The 22,668-nt window shown below is 40.2% G+C and overlaps 1 protein-coding gene across 5 annotated transcripts; it reads right to left on the bottom strand.

The window, feature by feature from the left end:
* Window positions 1-1,604: 1,604 nt before the first annotated feature.
* RBAK (RB associated KRAB zinc finger) lies at window positions 1,605-22,241 on the bottom strand. 5 transcript variants are annotated; one of them, XM_032755795.2, is made up of 6 exons: window positions 21,674-22,241; window positions 21,226-21,341; window positions 20,142-20,263; window positions 10,948-11,074; window positions 10,593-10,688; window positions 1,605-5,723 (listed from the first exon to the last, which is right to left on the bottom strand). In XM_032755795.2, exons 3-6 carry the CDS (start codon window positions 20,154-20,156, stop codon window positions 3,814-3,816), a joined length of 2,148 nt encoding a protein of 715 aa, XP_032611686.1. In that variant the 5' UTR covers window positions 20,157-20,263; window positions 21,226-21,341; window positions 21,674-22,241; the 3' UTR covers window positions 1,605-3,813. The 5 variants fall into 5 exon arrangements, with proteins under 5 accessions (XP_032611686.1, XP_032611690.1, XP_032611688.1 ...); XM_032755799.2 differs by having other exon boundaries at window positions 21,226-21,319; XM_032755797.2 differs by lacking the exon at window positions 21,226-21,341.
* Window positions 22,242-22,668: the final 427 nt, after the last annotated feature.

Below are 22,668 nucleotides of genomic sequence, written 5' to 3'. Positions count from 1 at the left end.
ATGCAAAAGTACAGGATGACAAAGTATGTAATGACTCTTTAACCTTCTCAAATATTTCACTTAAAATATACATTATGCTAAGCCTTAAGGACAGCATAGGAAATCTTAGTAGTTGCCATTAAAATTACTATAAATATGTATTTCCTGCACAGAATTATGCAAAATCTGCCATTTAATTCCTGTTATGCAGCATATTCACACACATCTAGAAAAATATGATTAGAGTGATGAGCGACAAAAATGTTAGCCATTTGTGATTTTAGAAAACTTTTATGGAAAGTGTAACACACATGCAGAAAAATACACATATCTTAAGTGCACAGCTCAGAACACACTCAGATATTTAGCACCCAGGTTTAGAAACAGATTATTCCCAGCATCAGATAAATGCCCCCTTTCAGCCTTGGCCAAGGCTAACTGCTATCCTAATTTCGAACCACGTAGACAAGTTTTGCCCGTCTTTATAATTTATATAGAAGGAATCATACAGCATGTTGGCTTTTGTGTCTGGAGTCTTTCATTCAGCAAGGTTTGTTAAATTCAGCTATGTTATTGCACGGACTTCTAGTTCATTCATGCTGTTTTACAGTATTCCACGGAAATATGCCACTTGTTTATTCATTTCATTGCACATGTGCCTTAAGATAGTTCTGTTTTGTGCTGTTTTATGCTATAAATATTCTAGTTCATGTCCTTTGGTGGACAGACACATGCATTTTTGCTGGGTTTGGATAAAACGGTATACATATGCTTGGCTTTAAGTGCCAGCTTTCAAAAATGGTTTTATCGATGAGCAATTCCACTGGTAGTGTACAGTTCCTCTTGCTTACATCCTTGCCAAAACGTGATGCTTTTTCATGCTTTTCATTTTAACAATTTCCATGGATGGGTAGCAATACTACATGGTGTTTTAAATTTCAATTTCCCTGATTACTAATAAAGCTAACACATCTTTTCATGTTTATTGGCCGTCTGGATATCCTCTAAAGTGAGTGGATATCCTCTAAAGTCTTTTGCCTTTTCCATTTTCCCCCTTGTTGATTTGTAGGTGCTCTTTACATATTCAAGATCAGAGGCCAGAAAACTATGAGTGCAGACCAAATCCAGACTGCCACCTGGGTTTGTGAATGGTTTTACTGGGAAGCAGCCATGCTCATTTTTTTTTAATGCATGGTGTATGGATGCTTTCACACAATAGCAAAGATGAGCAGTTGTGACAAAGCCTAAAATTTTCACCATCTGGTGCCTTGCTAAAAAGTTTGCCAACACTTTTGCTATACTCAGTGCTGTTGTCACATACATGAACTGCAAATATCTTCTCCTCCCCATGGTTTCCTGTTCATTTTCTTACTGGTGGTCTTTCTGATAAATAGAAGTTCTCAAATTTAATATTAAGTTCTAATTTTATGGGTTAATGCTTTTTGGGTCTCAATAAACCTTTGCTTACTCCAAGATTACAAACTGTCCTAAGATTTCTTTGTAAAGCTTTCACATTTCATATTCAGATCTGCAATCCACCTCCAAATGACTTTTTATTAAATTACAAAATTTAATTGGCAAAGCACATTTACTGGAAAGAACACCCTTCCCCCCACTACACTTCATTGTCACCTTTCTCAAAAGTCAGGTGATGGTATACATGTGGGTCTACTTTTGAATCTGTATGCTGTTCCACTAGTCGGTTTTTTCATCCTTGTCCCAAAATAACACCTTCATTATTTCTATGGCTTTATAACAGGTCTTGATATTTGGAAATTTCAGTCCTCTCTGTCCATTCTACAAGATAGCCTTGACAATTATTGGCCTTTTGAATATGCATATGAATTCTAGAATTAGCTTGTTAATTTACATTAAAGAACTTGCTAGGATTTTAAGGTCGCAATGAATTTAGGAAAAAGCAATAGTTTTGAGATTGTCCTGGAATCCTGTCCCTCTCCTCCTTTATAATTTTCTTTTCTGGATACAGTTCTTCAAAGCATATTAACTCATTTTCTCCCCCTAGGCACTTGAGGGATCTTTTAAGTGGCATTGCTTTTCAAAATTCCATTTTCCATGTTTTTTGCTGGTATATCATAAAATGCTTTTTGCATAACTTTTATGCAGAGAACTTATCAAATTTACTCACGGCATCTGCAAATAGAGATTTATATTCTTTTTCTTTTTTAAAGTTTTACTTCTTTTCTAATCTCTATGCCTTTTGTTTCTGTTTCTTGCATTAGTTTTCTGGTTAGGTCCTTCTGAACAATGCTGAATAAAATCACTGACAGCAGATATCCTTGTCTTATTTTTATAATCTTAGCAGAAATGTATATTATTTCATCATTAAGCATACTGTTTGTTGTAGTTTAAGTCTCTTTATGCAATTAAGGAAGTCCCTTTCAATCCATCATTTGCTAAGATCATAAATGAACATTAATTTTACCACAAGAATGTTCTGCATGCCAGATTACTTTTCTACAGGTGGTGTATAATAGCAACTGACTTTTGAATATTAAGCCACCTTTGCATTCCTGGAACACAATCTATTTGATTACCATTTTACCTTTTCCCAGAACAAATCCATCTTTGTTTTGTTTACCCAGTATCAGGTCATATGACCACTATAAAACAAGTTACTGGCAAAGAGAATGAAATCATTATTATTTTGACTAATCAGGATTCCCCTGTATCATGTGAAGAAGCGGTAGGTACCTAAACTGTTCCAGCAAGAAATGGAGCGAGGACATTAAGTTAATTGATCAAAAAAATCTGCTAGAAACTTGAATCAATTTGCTCTGAAATACTGGGAAAAAGGAGAATGCACAAAACAATGACACCGTATTTGTATCAAACAGAAGTTTGTGAATAAAATTTCTAAATTACAAAATATTGGCACTAGGCACACTCAAACCTATGGGTTAAAAAACAAGGGTGGCGTGAGAGTTGGGGAAATTTTAGAGTATGGGCAGTATGCTTGTTCTCTTTCACTGAAATAGACTTAAACAATTCCAAATTATGTATGTATAGTTTATCAAAATAGTCTTTTAGAAAATCTTATCTTGCTCAGATGCAGTTGAAAACTTTACAAAACCACTGCCTCCTCTACTAATGAGGCATTTGTTAAAAACCCATTTGTAAATTCCTCTAAATAGAAAACTAGGTATTTTACCATTTTATACCTATTAAATATTATCTCGCCAACAATATATCCTGTCTTAGTACATTTTGCCATCCTAATACTCAAATAAGAAAACTGCCTCTTCACAAGTCGTCCAATTCCACACTTGCATAGAATTACCATTAGACTGCATTTTTAAGACATCATAAAAAACGGCCATATACTTATTTAATGCTACTGTCCTCATGATCAACTCCTGATAATTTAAAAACTTCATTTTATACAATGAAGATTTATTCAGAGCTTATAGCCTCTGAGATCGTTCCTATAAACACCTGATTTTACATTAGAAATATGGCTTTTAGAACAAATTTCCAAGACAATATATTTTCCACATTCACCATATTGACAGATTTTGCCTTTGTATGATTCCCTGATATGTAAATGCAATTTGAATCCAAAATAAATATTAAATATTTATAAAACTTCACTCCCACATAAATTAGTGTCCGATGAGTCGTATGATCTTGCTGAAGGCTTTGCTTCTTGTTACATTCTTCGGGATTCTTCTCTGTGAAAATTAGGATTAAAATGACTCTAACACCTAAATGCTTCTCACCATTCAGGAACATGAACTCTCCGTTAAACGTTTTGACTTCCTATTGGATTTCCCATATTCATTATATTCAGAGTTTTCTAAAAATTGAGATCTGACTTCAGAGATTTTCCACATCAAGTACATTCATATTTCCTCTTCTATGAATTCTCTGATGGCTATTGAAGGCTGATCTGTGATGGAATTTTTTCCCACATTCATTACATTCATAGGGTTTCTCTCCTGAATGAGTTCTATAGTGTACAGTGAGGTATGACTTCTGAGAAAAGACTTTCCCACATTCATTACATTCATAGGGTTTCTCTCCTGAATGGCTTCTGTAGTGGACAGTGAGGTTTGACATCCGAGAGAAGACTTTTCCACATTTACTACATTCATAGGGTTTCTCTCCTGAATGAATTCGATGATGTATGGTGAGATATGATTTCTGAGAGAAGAATTTTCCACATTCGTAACATTCATAGGGTTTCTCGCCTGTGTGTACTCTTTGATGTCTGAAGAGGGATGAATTATGGGAAAAGGTTTTCCCACATTCACTACACCCATAAGGTTTCTCTTCTGAATGACTTCTATAATGTTCAGTATAGTATGACAACTCAGTGAATAACTTTCCACATACATTACATTCATAGGATTTCTCCCCTTTTGGAAGTGGCTGGTGCCCATCGAAGGCTGAATTTACAAGGAAGGTTTTCCCACATTCATTACATTCATAGGGTTTCTCTCCTAAATGAGCTGTATGATGGTCGGTGAGATACGACAACTGAGAGAACTTTCCACATTCACTACATTCATGGGATTTCTCTTCTGTGTGTACTTTCCGATGTCTAATGAAGGCTGAATTTAAATTGAAGGTTTTGCCACATTCATTACATTCATAGGGCTTCTCTTCTAAATGACTTCTATAATGTATAGTGAGGTATGAAACCCGAGAAAAGAATTTCCCACACTCGCTACACTGATAGGGCTTCTCTCCTGTGTGTGTTCTCTGATGTGTAATCAGGGTAGACTTTCGGTAGTAGGATTTCCCACATTCATTACATTTATAAAGCTTCTCTCCTGTGTGAGTCCTCTGATGGTCACTGAGAGCAGACTTGCGGGAGAAGGACTTCCCACATTCGTTACATGGATAGGGCCTCTCTCCTGAATGATTCCTCTGGTGTAGGGTGAGATGTGTCTTTTGGCAGAAGGTTTTCCCACATTCGCTACATTCGTAGGGTTTCTCTCCTGAATGAGTTCTTAGGTGTTGAGTGAGGTGTAACTTCTGACAAAAGGTTTTCCCACATTCATTACATTTATAGGGCTTCTCCTCTAAGTGTGATCTCCGATGTACAGTGAGGGTTCCCTTTTGGCTGAAGGATTTCCCACATACATTACATTCATAAGGTTTCTCTCCTGTGTGAGCCCTCTGGTGGATGATGAATTTTGACTTTTTACAGAAGGATTTTCCACATTCACTGCATTCAAAGGGCTTCATTTCCATTTGTGATCTCTGATATGCATTAAAATTTGACATCTGTATGAAGTCTGGTCCAGAATCATTCCACTCATAGGGCTTCTCCCCCATGTAAGCTCTCTTATGAGCAATAAAAACAGCCTCATTGTCTAAGGCTTCCATGCATTCATTATATTCAAAGGGTTTCTCCAAAATATTAATTTTCTGAAGAATATTTTCTTCATTTTGAGAATAGGTATCCCCATTTTGATTAAATTCATACATTTTCTCTCCATGATATGTTTTCCCACATTCATTACATTCATCAGGTTTTGTCCTGGCATAGCTTCCATCACTACTAATTAATTCTGAAATAGATTCTAAATTCTTTCCACATGAGACACAATTATGAGCTATTATGCTTGAAGGAACAAGGCTTGTTTCCATATAAGTTTGACTAAATGTATTCTCTTTCTCTTCAGTCAGAGTTTTGCTGTTGATACAAGCAGCTTGCCTTGAATGTTCATCTTCGTTTTCTTGGATTCTCTCTATCAGGTCATCAACTTTCCAGACTTCTAAAAAGGAAAAATAGTAAACAAACTTTGTAAATCTGAACACACTAGCTATGGAAGGGTACTGGTATTCAAGAGCCCCCATTGTGGGGTTGACTCTGGCTTTAGAGCCAATCTCCATAAATAAAAATAATTACACATGCATAGTTATCTTTTTCCTTTTATTTGTAATACAAAACATAAACACACATACACACACACACACACACACACACACAGCGAAATAATTAAGGTGAGATAGTGGTAGAAAATAGAAGAGTAAATTCATATTGAATACAGATAACCTTGTTGCTTTACAAATATTATGTTTCAAACTTTGGTAGAAAAGGTGAAATACAACCAAATGATGAGCAGAGAAGTGGTTGAAAGTGCACCAGATCCAGGCAAAGATGGGAGGACTTAGATCAAATGGGATAAGGAGGAACAAAAACAGGTGCTAGGTCTTCATGCAAAGGAAAGACTCCATTATGGATTACATTTGGGAGACATCTATTACAACTTATATTAAACTGCAAGATATCGCTTCATATCAAGACGACGATGGTGGCATCCCTTCCAAAATTCATGCCTTACTAGTCTGCATATAAATGCAAATAAACATTCTGAATGCTCTGATTTCTTCACGTTTACAGAGAGGATTCACATTCATCCGGAAGAGAGATCCAGGCATGTGAATGTCCAAAAGAAGCATAAGATAGACCAGAAGGCAAGGTATCTTGTTTTTTTTTTTTTGGAGATGGAGTCTCACTCTGTCACCCAGGCTGGAGTACAATGGCACAATCTTGGTTCACTGCAGCCTCCACTTCCCAGGCTCAGCCTCCCAAGTAGCTGGGATTACAGGCACACGCCACCGCACCCAGCTAATTTTTGTATTTTTAGTAGAGACAGGGTTTCACCATGTTGCCCAGGCTGGTCTTGAACTCCTGACCTCAGGTGATCCACCCGCCTCAGCCTCCCAAAGTGCTGGGATTACAAGCATGAGCCACCATGGCCGGCCAGGGAATATCTCAAAAACAAGATCATGCTGGGCATGGTGGCTCACGCCTGTAATCCTAGCACTTTGGGAGGCCAAGATGGGCGGATTGCCTGAGCTCAGGAGTTTGAGACCAGCCTGGGCAACATGCAAAACCCTGTCTCTACTAAAAAAAAAAAAAAAAAAAAAAAAAAGAAAACAAAACAAAAAACCCAAGATCAGATCTTTGAAGTGTTTTGAAAGTCATATTTAATACTAGCTAACCTTCTTAGCCATTAAATTCTGCTTTCCCTGCTTGCACAATATAGCACAGTGGTTAAGAGCATGACCACCAGAGCAGGCCACCTCAGTTCAAACTCCCAACAATTTACTAACTAGGGCACTTGGTCAAGTTACGTAACTGTGATGCAGTTTCACTCATCTGAAATGTGAATACGAATGCCTAAATCATAGGGTTGTCAAAAGACTGAATTAGTACATGTAAACTGCTTAGAACAGTTTATAACATAAAACAAATGCTCATTAAGTTGAGCTATTAATTTTCTTTCAATTTGCTGACTTAAATTTCCTAAAACCAGTCATGTCTCTGTATAATTCTTTTACTTAATTCTGAATACAAACAAGAGTTCCCAAACTCCTGGGTTTCATTTGGTGTAAAATTTTATATCTCAGATTCCTAAAGCTGCCCCATAATGTACTTTTATTTTTATGTATCTTACAAATTTTTGGATCCACTAAACTATTGTTAGCTGCTATCACCCACATTCAATGCAACCCTGATGGTACTCTGCTCAGAAATCTACAACATCTCTGAGCTCCAGCACCCCAAACACCAACAGAAGAAACTGAAAGGTTATTAATGATATTTTTCACTACTTGGATTCACAATATATGTCCAAGCTAGCATTCCACTAATCTGCCAACATCTTCTGCGCCTCGAAGCCTAGGCTATGCCTTGCTTATTCTCAGCCGCAAGTCTGTACTCGTGATCTTCCCCACTCAATTTGACTTCTGGTGTTGGCTATACTCCAAATCTATCTATACTTTGGGGGAAACTTGAAGACATTTATCAAATCTCTTCCCAGTTCATTGAATCTCTTTCCCTTACATTTTAAAATAGCTTCTTAAAGTTGCACAATGTGCATTGGAGTATAAATTTTCCATGTGAAAACTGAATTTTAAAGTAGTTGATGCAGCTATGATCTTATTTCCTAACCAAAATCCATGCCCTTGGAAAGTATTCATATTTTCTTTGAATCTCTCTGAATAGAAATTAAAGTAGTTCTTAATCTGATGGGTGCTTACAGGTTCTAATCTAGCCCCTATCTGTTTTATCAGAATCTATGGTTCGGAATAAATGATCTCTCAATGGATTAACGATAAAGATCTTTCTTTTACCTACCTCCTTGGTAAGTGAATAAAAACCTACTGAATGCCTATTGTATGTTGCACTACCAAAGCAAGAAGAGTAAAAAGGTCTTTCCTCTTTGGAGGATTATAATGCAGGTAGAAGAAGCTCAAGCAACAAATATATGTACCTACCTATCAGAGCATATAATCATTTAGAGCATATATTCCTATCAATGCATAGAATCACAGAGCATATACTCCTACCAGAGCTTATACTCAGAGCATATAATCCTATCAGAGCATATACTCATAGAGCATACACTCCTATCACAGCATATAATCCTATCAGAACATATAATCTTTGAATATATAATCCTATCAGAGCTTATACTCATAGAGCATAGACTCCTATCAGAGCATATAATCTTAGAATATATAATCCTATCAGAGCATATAATCACAGAGCACACAATCCTATTAGAGCTTATACTCATAGAGCATACACTCCTATCAGAGCATATACTCCTATCAGAGCATATAATTCTTACAGCATATAATCCTATCAGAGTGTATAATCATATCAGAGTATATAATCATATCTAACTTTTTGTGGTAACAATTGCTGAGTGGAATAGATATTAAGAGAAGGAAAGACTGGAGTGGTCAATGAATCATGAAGCAAACTTCAAGGAGTTAACCTTTTCAGCTCAAATGTAAAGCATAAAGTTCTAAAGCTGACTGCTCAACAATGCAAATACAGTTAACATTACTGTATACTTAAAAATGGTTATGATGGTAAATTGTATGTTATTATTTTTTTTTATAAAAATATAAAAATTAGCCAGGCATGGTGGCGTGTGCCTGTAATCCCAGCTACTTTGGGAGGCTGAGGCAGGAAAATCACTTGAACCTGGGAGGGAGAGGCTGCAGCGAGCCGAGATCGTGCCATTGCACTCCAGCCTAGGCAACAAGAGTGAGACTCCATCTCAAAATGGAAGGAAGGAAGAATGAAAGAAGGGAGGGAGGGAGGAGAGGAAGAAAGGGAGGGAAAATATGTATTATCTGGGCAAGTAAAATGCAGATGAAGGAAAAGGACAATGATCATTTGAATGGAAGATGGATCCACTGTAATCCAGGTATGGGAGAATACTGAACACTAATGTCAAAAGAAACAGAATGTGCTGACGATCTGCAAGGCATTTCACAAAAGACAAAGAACACAAACCATGGAGAGAAGACTAGCACAATCAAATACTGGGAGGTGAGGAAGGTAGACAGAATTCATGATTTTGGAATGTGCACAGTTTATCATCAGACATTCTGAGAAAGAAGGAAGTGAACTATCTCCCTGGTACTGCTACGTTTTCAAGTAAAATATTCAACTAGGCTCCAGGTTAAAAGTGTCAGACATATCAATTTGGAGGCAAGCTGCAAAAATACACAGGAAAAAAGGTCTTAGAAGTTGAGATTAGATAAACTCTTTTAAGGGATACATAGAAAACCAAAAAACTGGAAAACAGGTCCTAGGGGGACACTTCTGAAAAGGCAAGAAAAGGAACCGATATTCACTTATGAAATTCACACTTCCTGAATGTCTACTATGGACAAAGCATGATTCCAGTTATGGGGAAGGGGAAATGAACACAGACGGGTCATAAATGAGCATTGGGGAAAGAGAGGAAAGCTGAGGGAGTGCTATATCGTCACATCAACTGAGCATGGACTTTGGGAAATAACGTACACCACAAGCTGTAACTGAATTCACAAGCATAGGTGGAGGACGAGGTTTTGGTATCTGAATGCCTAAAGAAGTAAATAAAATTGAGGGCAGAAAATAAGTCCAAGGTATTTTTAAAGCAAGGAAGAAAAGAAAATGGAAGATAAAAAGAATGAACATAAAAGTCTCAAGGTAATTTTTATGTCAGACTTCTGAATGCCCCAAAACAAAACAATTCTGTAAGGCCGGGAGCCTCAGGACTGTAATCTCAGCACTTTGGGAGGCTGAGGTGGGCAGATTACTTGAGGCCAGGAGTTCAAGACCAGCATGGTCAACATGGTGAAACCCTGTGTCTACTAAAAATACAAAAATTAGCCAGGCGTGGTGGCATGCGCCTGTAATCCCAGCTACTCAGGAGGCTGAGGAAGGAGAATTGCTTGAACCTGGGAGGTGGTGGTTGCAGTGAACTGTGATCATACCACTGCACACCAGCCTGGGTGACAGAACAAGACTCTGTCTCCAAAACAAACAAACAAACAAACAAAAAACCCACAACAATTCTGCAATGGCAAGGGAATAAATAAGTTACCGATAATGCTGGAGAAAGAGGAAGTGAATGGGCCCCCAGTACAGGTTAGAATGAAGAAATCCCTACCAATGTAAATCAAATGTAAAATCAACAAAAGAGTTCATGTATGTGTGTGGGAAGGAAAGTGATATTTGGGGGTTGGAAGGTGTTACTGAGGGTACCGAATACATATAAACAACCCTTTAGTCACTCTCAAAGGTCTGGGATGAGCATGTTTTAACATTTGATACTCTACTAACTTACCTGGACTATGCTGACATGGAAATTCACCTTCCATTATCCACGGCTCCTCTCCCTGCTCCAACTTAATGATGACGTTTGGCTTGGTGATATCATACCCTGTTAATGGGAAGAGAAGGACTTGGGCAAGCTGCTTGGCTTCAGAATCTCCGAAGTACAAGATGTTACCACCTCATAAGTTGCATAACAGAAGTGCTCCATTTTTTACCTTATCAAAGTTAGAACCTTTCAGTGAATAATAATATAAACACTCCAGCTAGTGCCCACAAGGAATTAAATGGTGTCATCACTTATTTCTTCAAACTCAAGGATAAAACCCCATTCAACTGACAGCATTCAGAAAGCAAGCTATCCTCACCCACAGAAACTAGATGGCTGTAGTTCTCTAACATCACATCCCTGTATGTTATCTTCTCATCAGGGTCCAGCTGCTGCCACTCCTCCTGGGTGAAATCCACAGCCACATCTTTGAATGACACTGGCCCCTGTAACGGCAACATGATCAGAATTGGGAGATATGGAAAAGGGATAGGGGGATAACATTTTACAAAGCTCAATGGTAAAGTTAACCATGAACATTGTACACCTTATTTTATGTTACAGATTATGGAAGGGAAATCATATTGGAAACACATATCCTTTGGGGTCACATATACATATATAAATAAATATATTACCCCACAAAAATAAAAATCCAAAACACAACTGAGCTCCTATTTTGCAACTGAACTGAGTTTTGGGGATATGAGATGAGTGAAACACCATGCCTGCTCTCAGCGGACAACCTAATAAGGAGATAAACATGTAAACAAACATAAGCATTTTACTCCTTGTCACTTCTTTTAGTCTTCTTTGCTGCCAGGCCCTCCCCTTCTCCTGGACCTCTTCATGGTGGAGCGCCCACCAGTCAGTTCCTGGTCTTCTTCTTCCTAACTCACTGCTCTGGGGCCCTCATCTAGTTTCAGCTCCTTGTTCTTTTGGCTCTTTTATTCTCATAGCCAGTGGCCTCTGGCTATCTGCATGGCTGAGTTTTATCTCAAACATCTCAATCTTGCAGCAATAAATATTCGTTAAATGTATGAATGCCCAAAGCTGTTATTAGAGTAATGCAGACAAGGTGCAGAATGATTTAACAAAAGAAGATCAAATTATTTTAACTTTATGCCATCAGATTAGGCTTCACAGACTCAGTTAACTTGAAGTCTTTAAAGATGAATTGTGTATTCTATGGGATGAAGGGGAAGAAGATGGTGAGGTGTAAAAAGTACCAATGGCAAACATGAAGCAGCTTCAATTTTTAAGAGGTTGGGGCTGGGCATGGTGACTCATGCCTATAATCCTAGCACTTTGGGAGGCCGAGATGGGAAGATCGTTTGGGCTCAGGAGTTCGAGACCAGCTTGGGCAACAGAGTAAGACCTCATCTCTGATCTCTGCTAAAAATAAATTAAAAAAAAATTGGCTGGGCATCATGGCACATGCCTGTAGTTCTAGCTACCTGGGAGGCTAAGGCAGGAGGATCGCTTGAGCCTGGGAGGTCAAGTGCTGTGAATGCAACACTGCACTCCAGCCTAGGCAACAGAGTGAGACCTTGTCTCAAAAAAAAAAAAAAAAAAAAAGAAAAATGCAAAACTCCTGGGCTCCAGCAATCCACCTGCCTTGGCCTCCCAAAGCGTTGGGATTACAGGCTTGAGCCAGCATGCCCTGCCCAAACTTGTAGTTTAGAAAAAGGAAGTGCCCAGTAAGCATGTTGCATTATCCTATTATTTATAAAGAACATATCAACAAAGGGTTCAAATCCAGTGATACAGCTAGGACCATGTAGATCCCAAGAGATAGCAGAGGCAGAGTTGCTAGGCTGTGGGCTGAGAAACTAAGGCAGAACATCCAAGCTTATCCACAGGCAGGCCACAGGAGCTGATAAAATCACCGAAAGAGAGTAATAACTTTCTGGGTTAAGTTAGTCCAGAAGGCAAGGAGGTGGAGGGGTTAGAAGACTGATCAACCAATAAATAACATAAAATTACATGCCAATACAATACCACTTATATCAATACAAATACCCAAAATGAAACATAACCAAACAAAATCCAGTACCAGATTAAAAACATAACATATGATAGCCAAATGGGACTTATTCCAATAATATAGACTAGTTTAATATTTGGAAATCTATTAATATGATAAGCCACTATAACACAGCAAAGAAGAAAAATTTTGTATCCATGAAGATACTTGAAAAAGCTTGACAGAAAAAGCTGATTTAAAAAAACTAAAGAAAATAGAAACTGATGGATACTTCATTAACATCAATAATATGTATATACACAAATATAAATATTGCACCCTAATACGCAATGGTATGTATGATATATCTGTGACATATGTATTTCAATTACACACAAGTACATATATACAGTTTGCGTGTATACACACACACACACACACACACACACACACATTTATGCCTCAGTCTTCTCGGTCCAAATGTCAGGATTTTACTTAACAGGGAAAAACTACATACCTTCCCACTAAGATCAAGAACAAGGTATTAATAAAATGCTCATTATCTACAATTAGAGAAGAGAAAACAATTAGAGGACTATAAGAAAAAGTAAAAGTGCTCGGGCACGGTGGCTCATGCCTGTAATCTCAACACTTTGGGAGGCCAAGGTGGGCAGATCACCCAAGGTCAGGAGTTCGAGACCAGCCTGGTCAACATGGTGAAACCCCCATCTCTACTAAAAATAATAAAAAAAAAAATTAGTTGTATTATTAAGGTCAACTTACCCTACCTAGGGTAAGTCAGTTACCCTAAATTACTTTATAAATATGCAATCCCAATAAAAATGCCAAAAAGCTTCTTCCTGGAACTAGATAAGCTGACACTACAGTTCATATGAGGTGGAAGAAAATAAAAAACAGCTCAGGGAAAAAAACCATTTGGACATGGATAAAACTGGATCCAGGCCAGGTGCGGTAGGTAGCTCATGCCTATAATCCCAGCACTCTGGAAAACTGAGGCAGAAGGATTGCTTGAAGCCAGGAGTTTGAGACCAGCCTTGGCAACATAGCAAGACCCTGTCTCTACAAAGAAAAAAAATATATATTAGAAAAAATATATATAGAGAGACACGAGGACTTCTGCCCTCAGTTGTGATAAACTAACAGGTACTGGATATACCCTCCAACCTGAAACAGCACATACCAAAGAACAACAACAACAAAAAAATCAAAAACAGAAAGAAAAATAAAACGGAGAACATATACGAAGCAATGGTTTGTTTTTTTGTTTTGTTTTGTTTTTGAGATGAAGTCTCGCTCTTGTCTTCTAGGCTGGAGTGCAATGGCACAATCTCGGCTCACTGCAACCTCCGTCTCCTGGGTTCCAGTGATTCTCCTGCCTCAGCCTCCCAAGTAGCTGGGATTACAGGCATGCACCAGCATGCATGGCTAATTTTTGTATTTTTAGTAGAGACGGGGTTTCACCATGTTGGCCTGGGTGGTCTCGAACTCCTGACCTCGTGATCTGCCCGCCTCGGCCTCCCAAAGTGCTGAGATTACAGGTATGAGCCACCACGCCCGGGCTGAAGCAATGGTTTTCAAGGCACTGATTATCAGGCAGTAGAGTTATCTATGAGTGATGGGAAATAAACGAGGTGAACCAATCAACTTCTGCCTTGAGCGTTTCCAGGCCACGGAGCAGGGAAGAAGAACAGAGGTAGATGTGAGGAGAAAGAGCTGTGAGATGGGAAAATGGGCAGGAAATTACAATCCATAAGAAAGAAAAGAATCAGTCCATCAAAACTGGCCCAGAACTGACAGAGTTTACAACCGGCACAGAGCACTGAGAGAGTTCATCATTCTATTCCAAATGTTCAAAAACATTGAGACAGGCAAGATGTGAAAAAGACCCACGCAAACCTTCTACAGACAGAAACTACAATATCTGAGATGAAAATTACACTGGAGAAGATTAACAGCATCGTGGAAAAAAGAGATTAGTGAATATAAAGACAGCAACAGAAGTTACATAAAATGAAACAGAGAAAAAAGAATTAAAAGCAAAGAAAGAGCAACAGTGTGTTGTGGGAAAATTTCAAGTGGCCGAATATACAGGCAAAAAGAATCAATGGAGGGGAGGTGGTGGCTATTTCAAGAAATAATGATAAAAATGTTCCCAAAGTGATGACACCATAAACCCAAGATCCAAGAAGTTCAATGATCCCCAAAACAGAAACATGAAAAAAATTATACCATGACGTATTGCAATCAAATTGCCCAAAACTAGTGATAAAAAGTTTAAAACAGTAAGGGGGGAAAGACGAAAAGACATGTTATACATAGGAGAACAAAGATGAGTATGAGATCAGATTTCTCTTAGAAAAAAATGTAAGCAGGAAGACAACAGAGAAACATATTTAAAGCACTGTGGAGAAAAATCCAGGAAAAACACCTTAAAAGCAAAGACACAATGAAGACATTTGCAAACATACAAGAATTCATCATCAACTAGAAGAAATGTTAAAGAAAGTCCTTGAGGCAGAAGTAAAATGGCAGCAAATAAAAATTTAGATTTACACAAAGGAATGAAGAGTACCAGAAATGGTAACTGCATATTTTCTCTCATTACTTAAATCTTTTTAAAAGATAACTGGGCTGGGTGTGCTGTAATCCCACCACTTTGGGAGGCTGAGGCGGACGGGTCACCTGAGGTCAGGAGTTCGAGACCAGCCTGGCCAACATGGTGAAACCTCGTCTCTACTAAAAATACCAAAATTAGCCGGGTGTGCTGGTGGGTGTCTGTAATCCCAGCTACCCGGGAGGCTGAGGCAGGAGACCCGGGAGGCAGAGGTTGCAGTGAGCCGAGATCACACCCCTGCACTCCAGCCTGGGGGACAGAGTGAGACTCCATCTCAAAATAAATAAAAGATAACTGTTTAATTAACAACAACGTAATAGATTCTGTGTGGCACTGATACCACCTGTAAAAATAAAATGAACAATGGTGTAAAGACCAAGAGGAGAGAAATGGAAGTATCCTATTGTAAGCTCTAAGCAAAATGGTATATTACTTAAGAATAAACTATGATAATTAAAGTTGCATACTATAAATTCTAACTCACTAAAATAACAAAACAGTGTGATAGCTAAAAACCCAACAAAAGATATAAAGTAGAATCATAAAAAATTATCAATTAATCAAAAGGAAGGAAGACAAAGACATTTTAAAAAGAAACAAAGATGAGACTGGAAGAAAGCAAAGACAATGGACTATAACCTAACTAGTTTTATCAATAATCACAATACATGTAAACAGTCTATACATCCCCAATTATGAGACAGAAATAGACTGATGAAATCAAGCAAGATCCAAATCTTGCTGCCCACAAGAAATAATACTTTAGATATAAAGATGCAAATACGTTAAAAGTAAAAGGATGGAATAAGATATACCACACATGCATTACTCAAAAGAATGCTACATAAATAACAAAGTACATTTCAGCCTGGAATATTAGCAGGGATAAGGAAGGCCATTTTACAAAGTGGTTAATTAATCAACAGGATGTAATAACCTTGAACATTTATGTATCTAATATAACACATAAAGCAAAAAGTGGTAAAACTGCAAAGAGAAACAGAACCACAAATGCAGCAGATTTCAATCCCCTCTCCCCCACAATTGATACAAGTAGGCACACAATCAACAAGGACATAATACACCTAAACAACACAACCAACCAACCTGATCTCATTAACATTTATCAAACACTCCACCCAACCAGAGCAGAACAAGCCATCTTCTCAAGCATGCGCAGAAGTTTCCCAAGACAGATCCTATTCTGAGCCATAAATTTAAGAGGTTCCATGTAGTGCTCCAGACAAAAATTCACAATCTAAATCTAATCATGAAGAAAGATCAGGGAAACCTAAACTTAAAGACTTCTATAAAATCATTGGCCTGTATTCTTCAAATATTATAATGGCACTGAGGAACAAATCCGTATTAAACAGCCTTAAAAAGCATGAAAACTAAAGGCAATTGACAGTCCTAGACTGAATCTTCTACCAAAAATTAAAAATTGCTATAAAGGAAATTATTGGGAAATTGGCAAAACTGGAAAATGAACTATAGATTAGATAAAAGTATTAAATCAATGATAAATTTCCTGAATTCAATTACTGTGCTATGGGTATTTAATAGAATGTTCTTGATTTTATGAGATATAATCTAAAACTTTATAGGGTAAAGAGACATGACAAATCATACCTACTCTCAAATAGTTCAGAAAAAAAAAATATATAAATATATATACACACATATATGTATATATGCATATAAATGATTAATGTGGGAAAATGTTAAGAATGAAGTATCTGAACAAAAGGAAGTATCTGGGATTTCTTTGTAAAATCCTTGCAATTTTTCTGAAAATTTGAAATGACTTCAAAATAAAATGCTGAACAGAAAATAATGCTATCAAATATATATTATATGTATAGATTTGCTATCAAATATATCAAATATATTCCAAAAGGACTCAGAAACCAACTTAAAGGGATTCCGTCTGGCCAAAGATGGAGCCACTTAATTTTCAAAAAGAATCACAACTTCGATGTACTGAAATATTTACTATCTGTTTAAACCCATGAGCTCATAATGGTAACAAAACAAAAAAGCCTTCCTGCTTAGAAGCCTACTCGATATTTTAGAAACTTTCTTTCCTGCATGAATTACACAACCAAATAGAGAATAGAAATTTATCTTTAGAAAAGTATTCTAGGCCAGCTGTGGTGGCTCATGCCTATAATCCAACACTGGGAGGTCAAAGAAGAGGATCACTTGAGCCCAGGAGTTCAAGACCAGCCTGGGCAACATAGAGAAACCTGTCTCTACTAAAAATTAAAAAATTCGCTGGGCATTGTGGCACATGACTGTACTCCCAGCTACTTGGGAGGCTGAAGTGGGAGGATCACTTGAGCACAGGAGTTTGAGGCTGCAGTGAGCCATAAAAACGCCAGCCTGGGCGACAGAGTGAGACTCTTTCCAAAAAAAGAAAAGAAAAGAAAGGTATTTTTGCTAGTAAATAAAGAAGAAATGGTAGAATTAGCAGATCACCATTTTGCCTCCCCTAATGAACTAGTAAATCACAGCAATAATCAACAGTCAATAGTTCTTAAGTTCACAAAAACAAAGAAGGTAACACGTGTCTCCGGAAGTAGACAAATGCCACGTATGGTACAGCTGTGTGAAAAGAATTGAACATAAACCTGATTAGACTTCCAGATCAAACTACCAATTTTATAAGGCATACAAGATTTTAAAAATGTGCTTAAAGGTGAAACAAGGGTAACACAATCCAAACTGAGGATAACCAACCCAGTTTCTTCAAAACAATGAGCACGTAAGAGACATACTATGGGAACTATTAAAAGATTTAACCCAACTGCCATATGTGTTAAGAGAGTATTGTGAGTTATTCCTAGCCCCTTTCAAAAAGGTTCCTTATTAGCCAGGTGTGGTGGCTTACACCTGTAATCCTAGCACTTTGCGAGGCCAAAGTGAAAGGATCACTTGAGGTCAGGAGTTTGAGACCAGCCTGAGCAATACAGTGAGAATACATCTCTAGGCCAAGAGCAGTGGCTCACATCTGTAATCCTAGCATTTCGGGAGGCCAAGGCAGGCAAAGTGCCTGAGCTCAGGAGTTCGAGATCAGCCTGGGTGACACGGTGAAACCCAGTCTCTACTAAAATACAAAAAAAATTGGTCGGGTGTGGCAGCTTGCGCCTGTAGTCCCAGCTATGCGGGAGGCTGAGGCAGGAGGATCGTGTGAGCCCAGAAGATTGAGGCTGCAGTGAGTTGTGATCACATCTCTACACTCCAGCCTGGGTGACAGAGCAAGACCCTATTTCAAAAAAAGAAAAAAAGAAACAAAACAAAACAGACTTCATCATTTAAAGACAAACAGAAATACTTATAGACAAATCTTTCTAAAAGCCAAGAAAAGAGAGATTCCATGGAGAAAATATCAGTTTGGAAGTAACAGATGTCAAAGGCAGACAAAGGGTCCTGTGAGGTAGGGGCTAGGAAATGCCTGCTGGATTCGACTGCAATTAAATCACTGGTAATCTTTACTGACTGACTCAACAACGTGAAAAGGACAAAACTAAAACACTGAGAACTGAAATGAGAAACAGAAATGAGGAAATCTTCACAAGAGAGTAACTGTTTGTATTGTTTGCTGTGCAACCCAAACGGAAAGATGAACAAATATTTGAAGGATGATCACGTCTTTCATTCCCCCCAAGGTCTAGGACTCAACAGTAAAAACAGAATTCCGTCTACTTGGATCACAATATTTCCGTCCCTGGAAAAACTATATGTACCAGGTTCTCCTTGGGCAGCAGGCCCTCTGCTTACATAAGCACCAAGAATAAGCCATAAGTTACGGTAATTTAATGGTTGTTATTAGGAAAGCTATCTGCAATTATATCAACTGGAATGAAGAAATTTTTCCAAGTCCTAGAAAATCTTTTAAATCCCCAAGTAACAAAATTGGTTTCTCCTTATAATCAATGCAAACCATGTCATGAACGGTGATATGGTTTCGGTTTGTGTCGCCGCCCAAATCGCGTGTTCAATTGTAATCCCCAATGCTGGACGTGGGGCCTGGTGGGAGGTGATTGGATCATGGGGGCAATATCCCTTTTGGTGCTGTTCTCCTGATACTCAGTGAGTTATCACAAGACGTGGTTGTTTAAAAGTGTGTAGCGCCTCCCCCTCCCTCTTCCTCCTGCTCTGGTGATGGAAGATGTACCCGCTTTCCCTTCGCCTTCCACCATGACTGTAAGTTTCCTGAGGTCTCCCCAGCCATGCTTCCTATGATACAGCCTGCAGGCGTGAGCCAATGAAACCTCTTTTCTGCATCAATTACCCAGTCTTGGTTATTTCTCTATAGCAGTGCGAGAATGGACTAATACAGATGGCATTTTCCTTTTGTGATGACTGCCAAGAATATCAGTCCTGGGTGCGGCTTAATTTCAACAGCCTTAAAATGTACTACCCATACATATAGGCTTCACAAATCATTTTTGGTGCTGATCTGCCACACTATATTTTACAGGACAATGTCTATTTCCACATTCCCATTTTAAAGTATGAATCCTGGCTGGGCACAGTGGCTCATGTCTGTAATCCCAGCACTTTGGGAGGCTGAGGTGGGAGGATCACCTGAGGTCAGGAGTTTGAGACCAGCCTGGCCAACATGGTGAAACCCTGTCTCTTCTAAAAATACAAAAAATTAGTCGGGCATGGTGGTGCACACCTGTAATCCCAGCTACTCAGGAGGCTGAGGCAGGAGAATCACTTGAACCCAGGAGGTGGAGGTTGCAGTGAAGCAAGATCATGCCACTGCACTGCAGCCTGGGCAACAGAGCAAGACTCCGTCTCAAAAAAAAAAAAGAAAAAAAAAAGTATGAATCCTTACAAACCACTTAAAATGCATCATAAAATAAAGTTGAGGAACATATACACAAGCATGAAAACTCACCTGCAATGTGTTCATTCTCTGCTGCTCTTGGAAACGTGCAGAGACTGTGGCTGGTAGACCTAGACGGGGAGAAGCAGGTCATTGAAGTCATGAGTGCTCTGGCCTGCAAAGGCAGGAATCTCCTGCGTAAGAACCACAAAAGAAAGTTCAAGAGGCTAACACCCTGTGAACACTCAGCCTACAAACACTCAGAAGGACCTAAAAGAGTGATACAGGGTTTTGCCAGGCTGGTCTGGAATTCTGGCCTCCAGTGATCCGCCTGCCTCAGCGAAACCCCGTCTCTACTTAAAAATAACAAACAAACTAGCCAGGCGTAGTGTCACATGCCTGTAGTCTCAGCTACTCAGGAGGGTGAGGCATCCTTTGAACCTGGGAGGTGGAGGCTGCAGTGAACTGAGACCACACTGCCGCACTCCAGACTGGGTGAGAGACACTGTCTCAAAAAAAAAAAAAAAAAAAAAAAGAGTGATGGGGAAGCATGCACTTGTAACTTTGTAACTCTAAGACAATTAGTAATTAGATGAGTTAGACTCTCATGGGTAACACAACTTTTACGAATAGTCTGCTATCATCAAATACAACCTGCAAAAAGAAAAAAAAAATTCCCATTATACGGCTCATGTTTTTTGTGGTTTGTTTGTTGAGACAGGGTCTCAATCTGCTACACAGGCTGGAGTGCAGTGCTGCATTCAGGGCTCACTGCAGCCTCAACCTCCTGGGCTCCAGGCTGGTCTCTAACTCCTGGTCTCGAGGCATACTCTTGCTCTATCCCCGCAAAGTGCTGGGATTACAGGTGTGAGCCACTGCATCCCGCCCGCATTTTCTTATTGTCTCCTTAAACTGCTTAAAATCAAAGAAGCCATAGAAATTGAGTATGTGAGCTCTCAGAAATGAAATGAATGTGTATAAAATATGGTTTTGTTTCTAAATTATCTAACTGAACTTGGTTATTGCTGCACCTAATAATCTTCTATTAAGAAAACTAGGATATGGGAGAAAGAACACTGGCCTGGAAGATAAGACTCCTGAGTTCTACTAGGAGCAACTCTACCCACAAAGCCGGTGACCTGGTCAAGTCACCCACCTGCTAAGGCCCAGTCTCTTCCCCTAGCAACTGAGGCAGCAGGAGAGAATCCCTGCAGACTGTTCCCGCATTACTACGAGTCTCCAGGGCAGATCTAAGGGGGGAATCAGCAGACACTGAAATGAGAGAACAGAGGTGCTGACGGACGTTTACAGGCAGTCGAAATCTGGAGCACGGAGAGGAGGAAGAAGGGCTGTTAGGGGTTACGGGGGAGTGGAGACGACGTCCACAGCTGAGGCTGGTGACACCCTCCACGCCCCCGTAAGCCTAGTTCTCCCAGATCTTCCCATGCAGCGCCTGTTCGGTGCAGCCGGACCCTGCCCTCAAACCCAAACACACGTCTCTCCTGCAAGCGATCGAGACCCTCCCCCTGCCCCACAATCTAAGGTCCCGAACACACGGTGACTTCACCCAGGCCCTTCTCCGGGCCCGAAAACCCAAGACCTACCCTCCTGGGGCTCTGCAGCCTTTGCCCCACGGCTCCCGAGAGGCCGGGGCGGGGCTGCTGTCGAGCGTCTGCTCGCGAGGTCCTCTCCTGTCCACCTCACTAAGATTGTTCTGCTCCCAAGGGGCCCGGGCCGGGCCTACAGGGCAAATCCAGGCGGGTGTCCTTCCCGGGACCCAGATCCGCCTCCCTGGGGCTCACCGTACAGCGGCGGCCTGGGCCAGGGGCCACCAGGACACACACGGGCCAGGCCCGGGTCCCGCCGCCCCTTCGCCTCCGCCGCCACCTCCCGCCCGGCCCCTCTGGCCCCAGCGCCGCGGGCTCCGGGGCTCACGCTCGGGGATCCCCGCTCGAGCCTCCACCCAGCCCGCGCGAACCCTGGCCCGTGCAGCCCCGCGCCCGCCTAGGTGCTGGCCCGGGCGGTCAGCGTCCAGCCCCGCAGGCTCCGCGATTCTCGTCCACTGGAGGCCAAAGCCTGGGAACTAGAGCAAGCGGTGACCTGAGGACGCACAGGAAGCGAGGGCAGTGCGGGGGCGGCGGCGGCGCGCGTGCGCGAACACGCACACAGGGAGAGGTGCACACGCGCGGGAGTGCACCGGAAGTCCGTCTCCAGGGCCCACCGCTGGTCCCAGGACAAGTACCGGACTCTATTTCCCATGCGCCTACGCGCCCTCCAAGTTTAGGGGCCGTTTTAAATGTCTCTACCCTGCCTAAAGGTTAAGAAGCTCCAGGCTATGAGCTTTGATAGCCCTGAAACCCTGACTGAACTTCGCATTTGTCTTTACTCCCTTTTAGGGTCAAGTCCAGGGCTGCCTGACTCAGTCCTGGAGCCCAAGGCCTCTGGGTTAGAACCGAGTTTCTCATAACAAGAAGGAAAGGAAAGGGTGTATTATGGTCACTGCGCTGAAATGCTAAGAGAAGTTTCACTCAAATACTAGGACAGAATAAATGCCCAGCGATGCTTTCCAAGGAAGAGAAAGAAAATAGAATTTGTGGCC

This window comes from Hylobates moloch, unplaced genomic scaffold (genome assembly GCF_009828535.3).
Source record: "Hylobates moloch isolate HMO894 unplaced genomic scaffold, HMol_V3 SCAFFOLD_1, whole genome shotgun sequence".
In the NCBI taxonomy this organism is placed as follows: domain Eukaryota; kingdom Metazoa; phylum Chordata; class Mammalia; order Primates; family Hylobatidae; genus Hylobates; species Hylobates moloch.
This window is presented reverse-complemented; position numbering and strand designations above follow the sequence as displayed.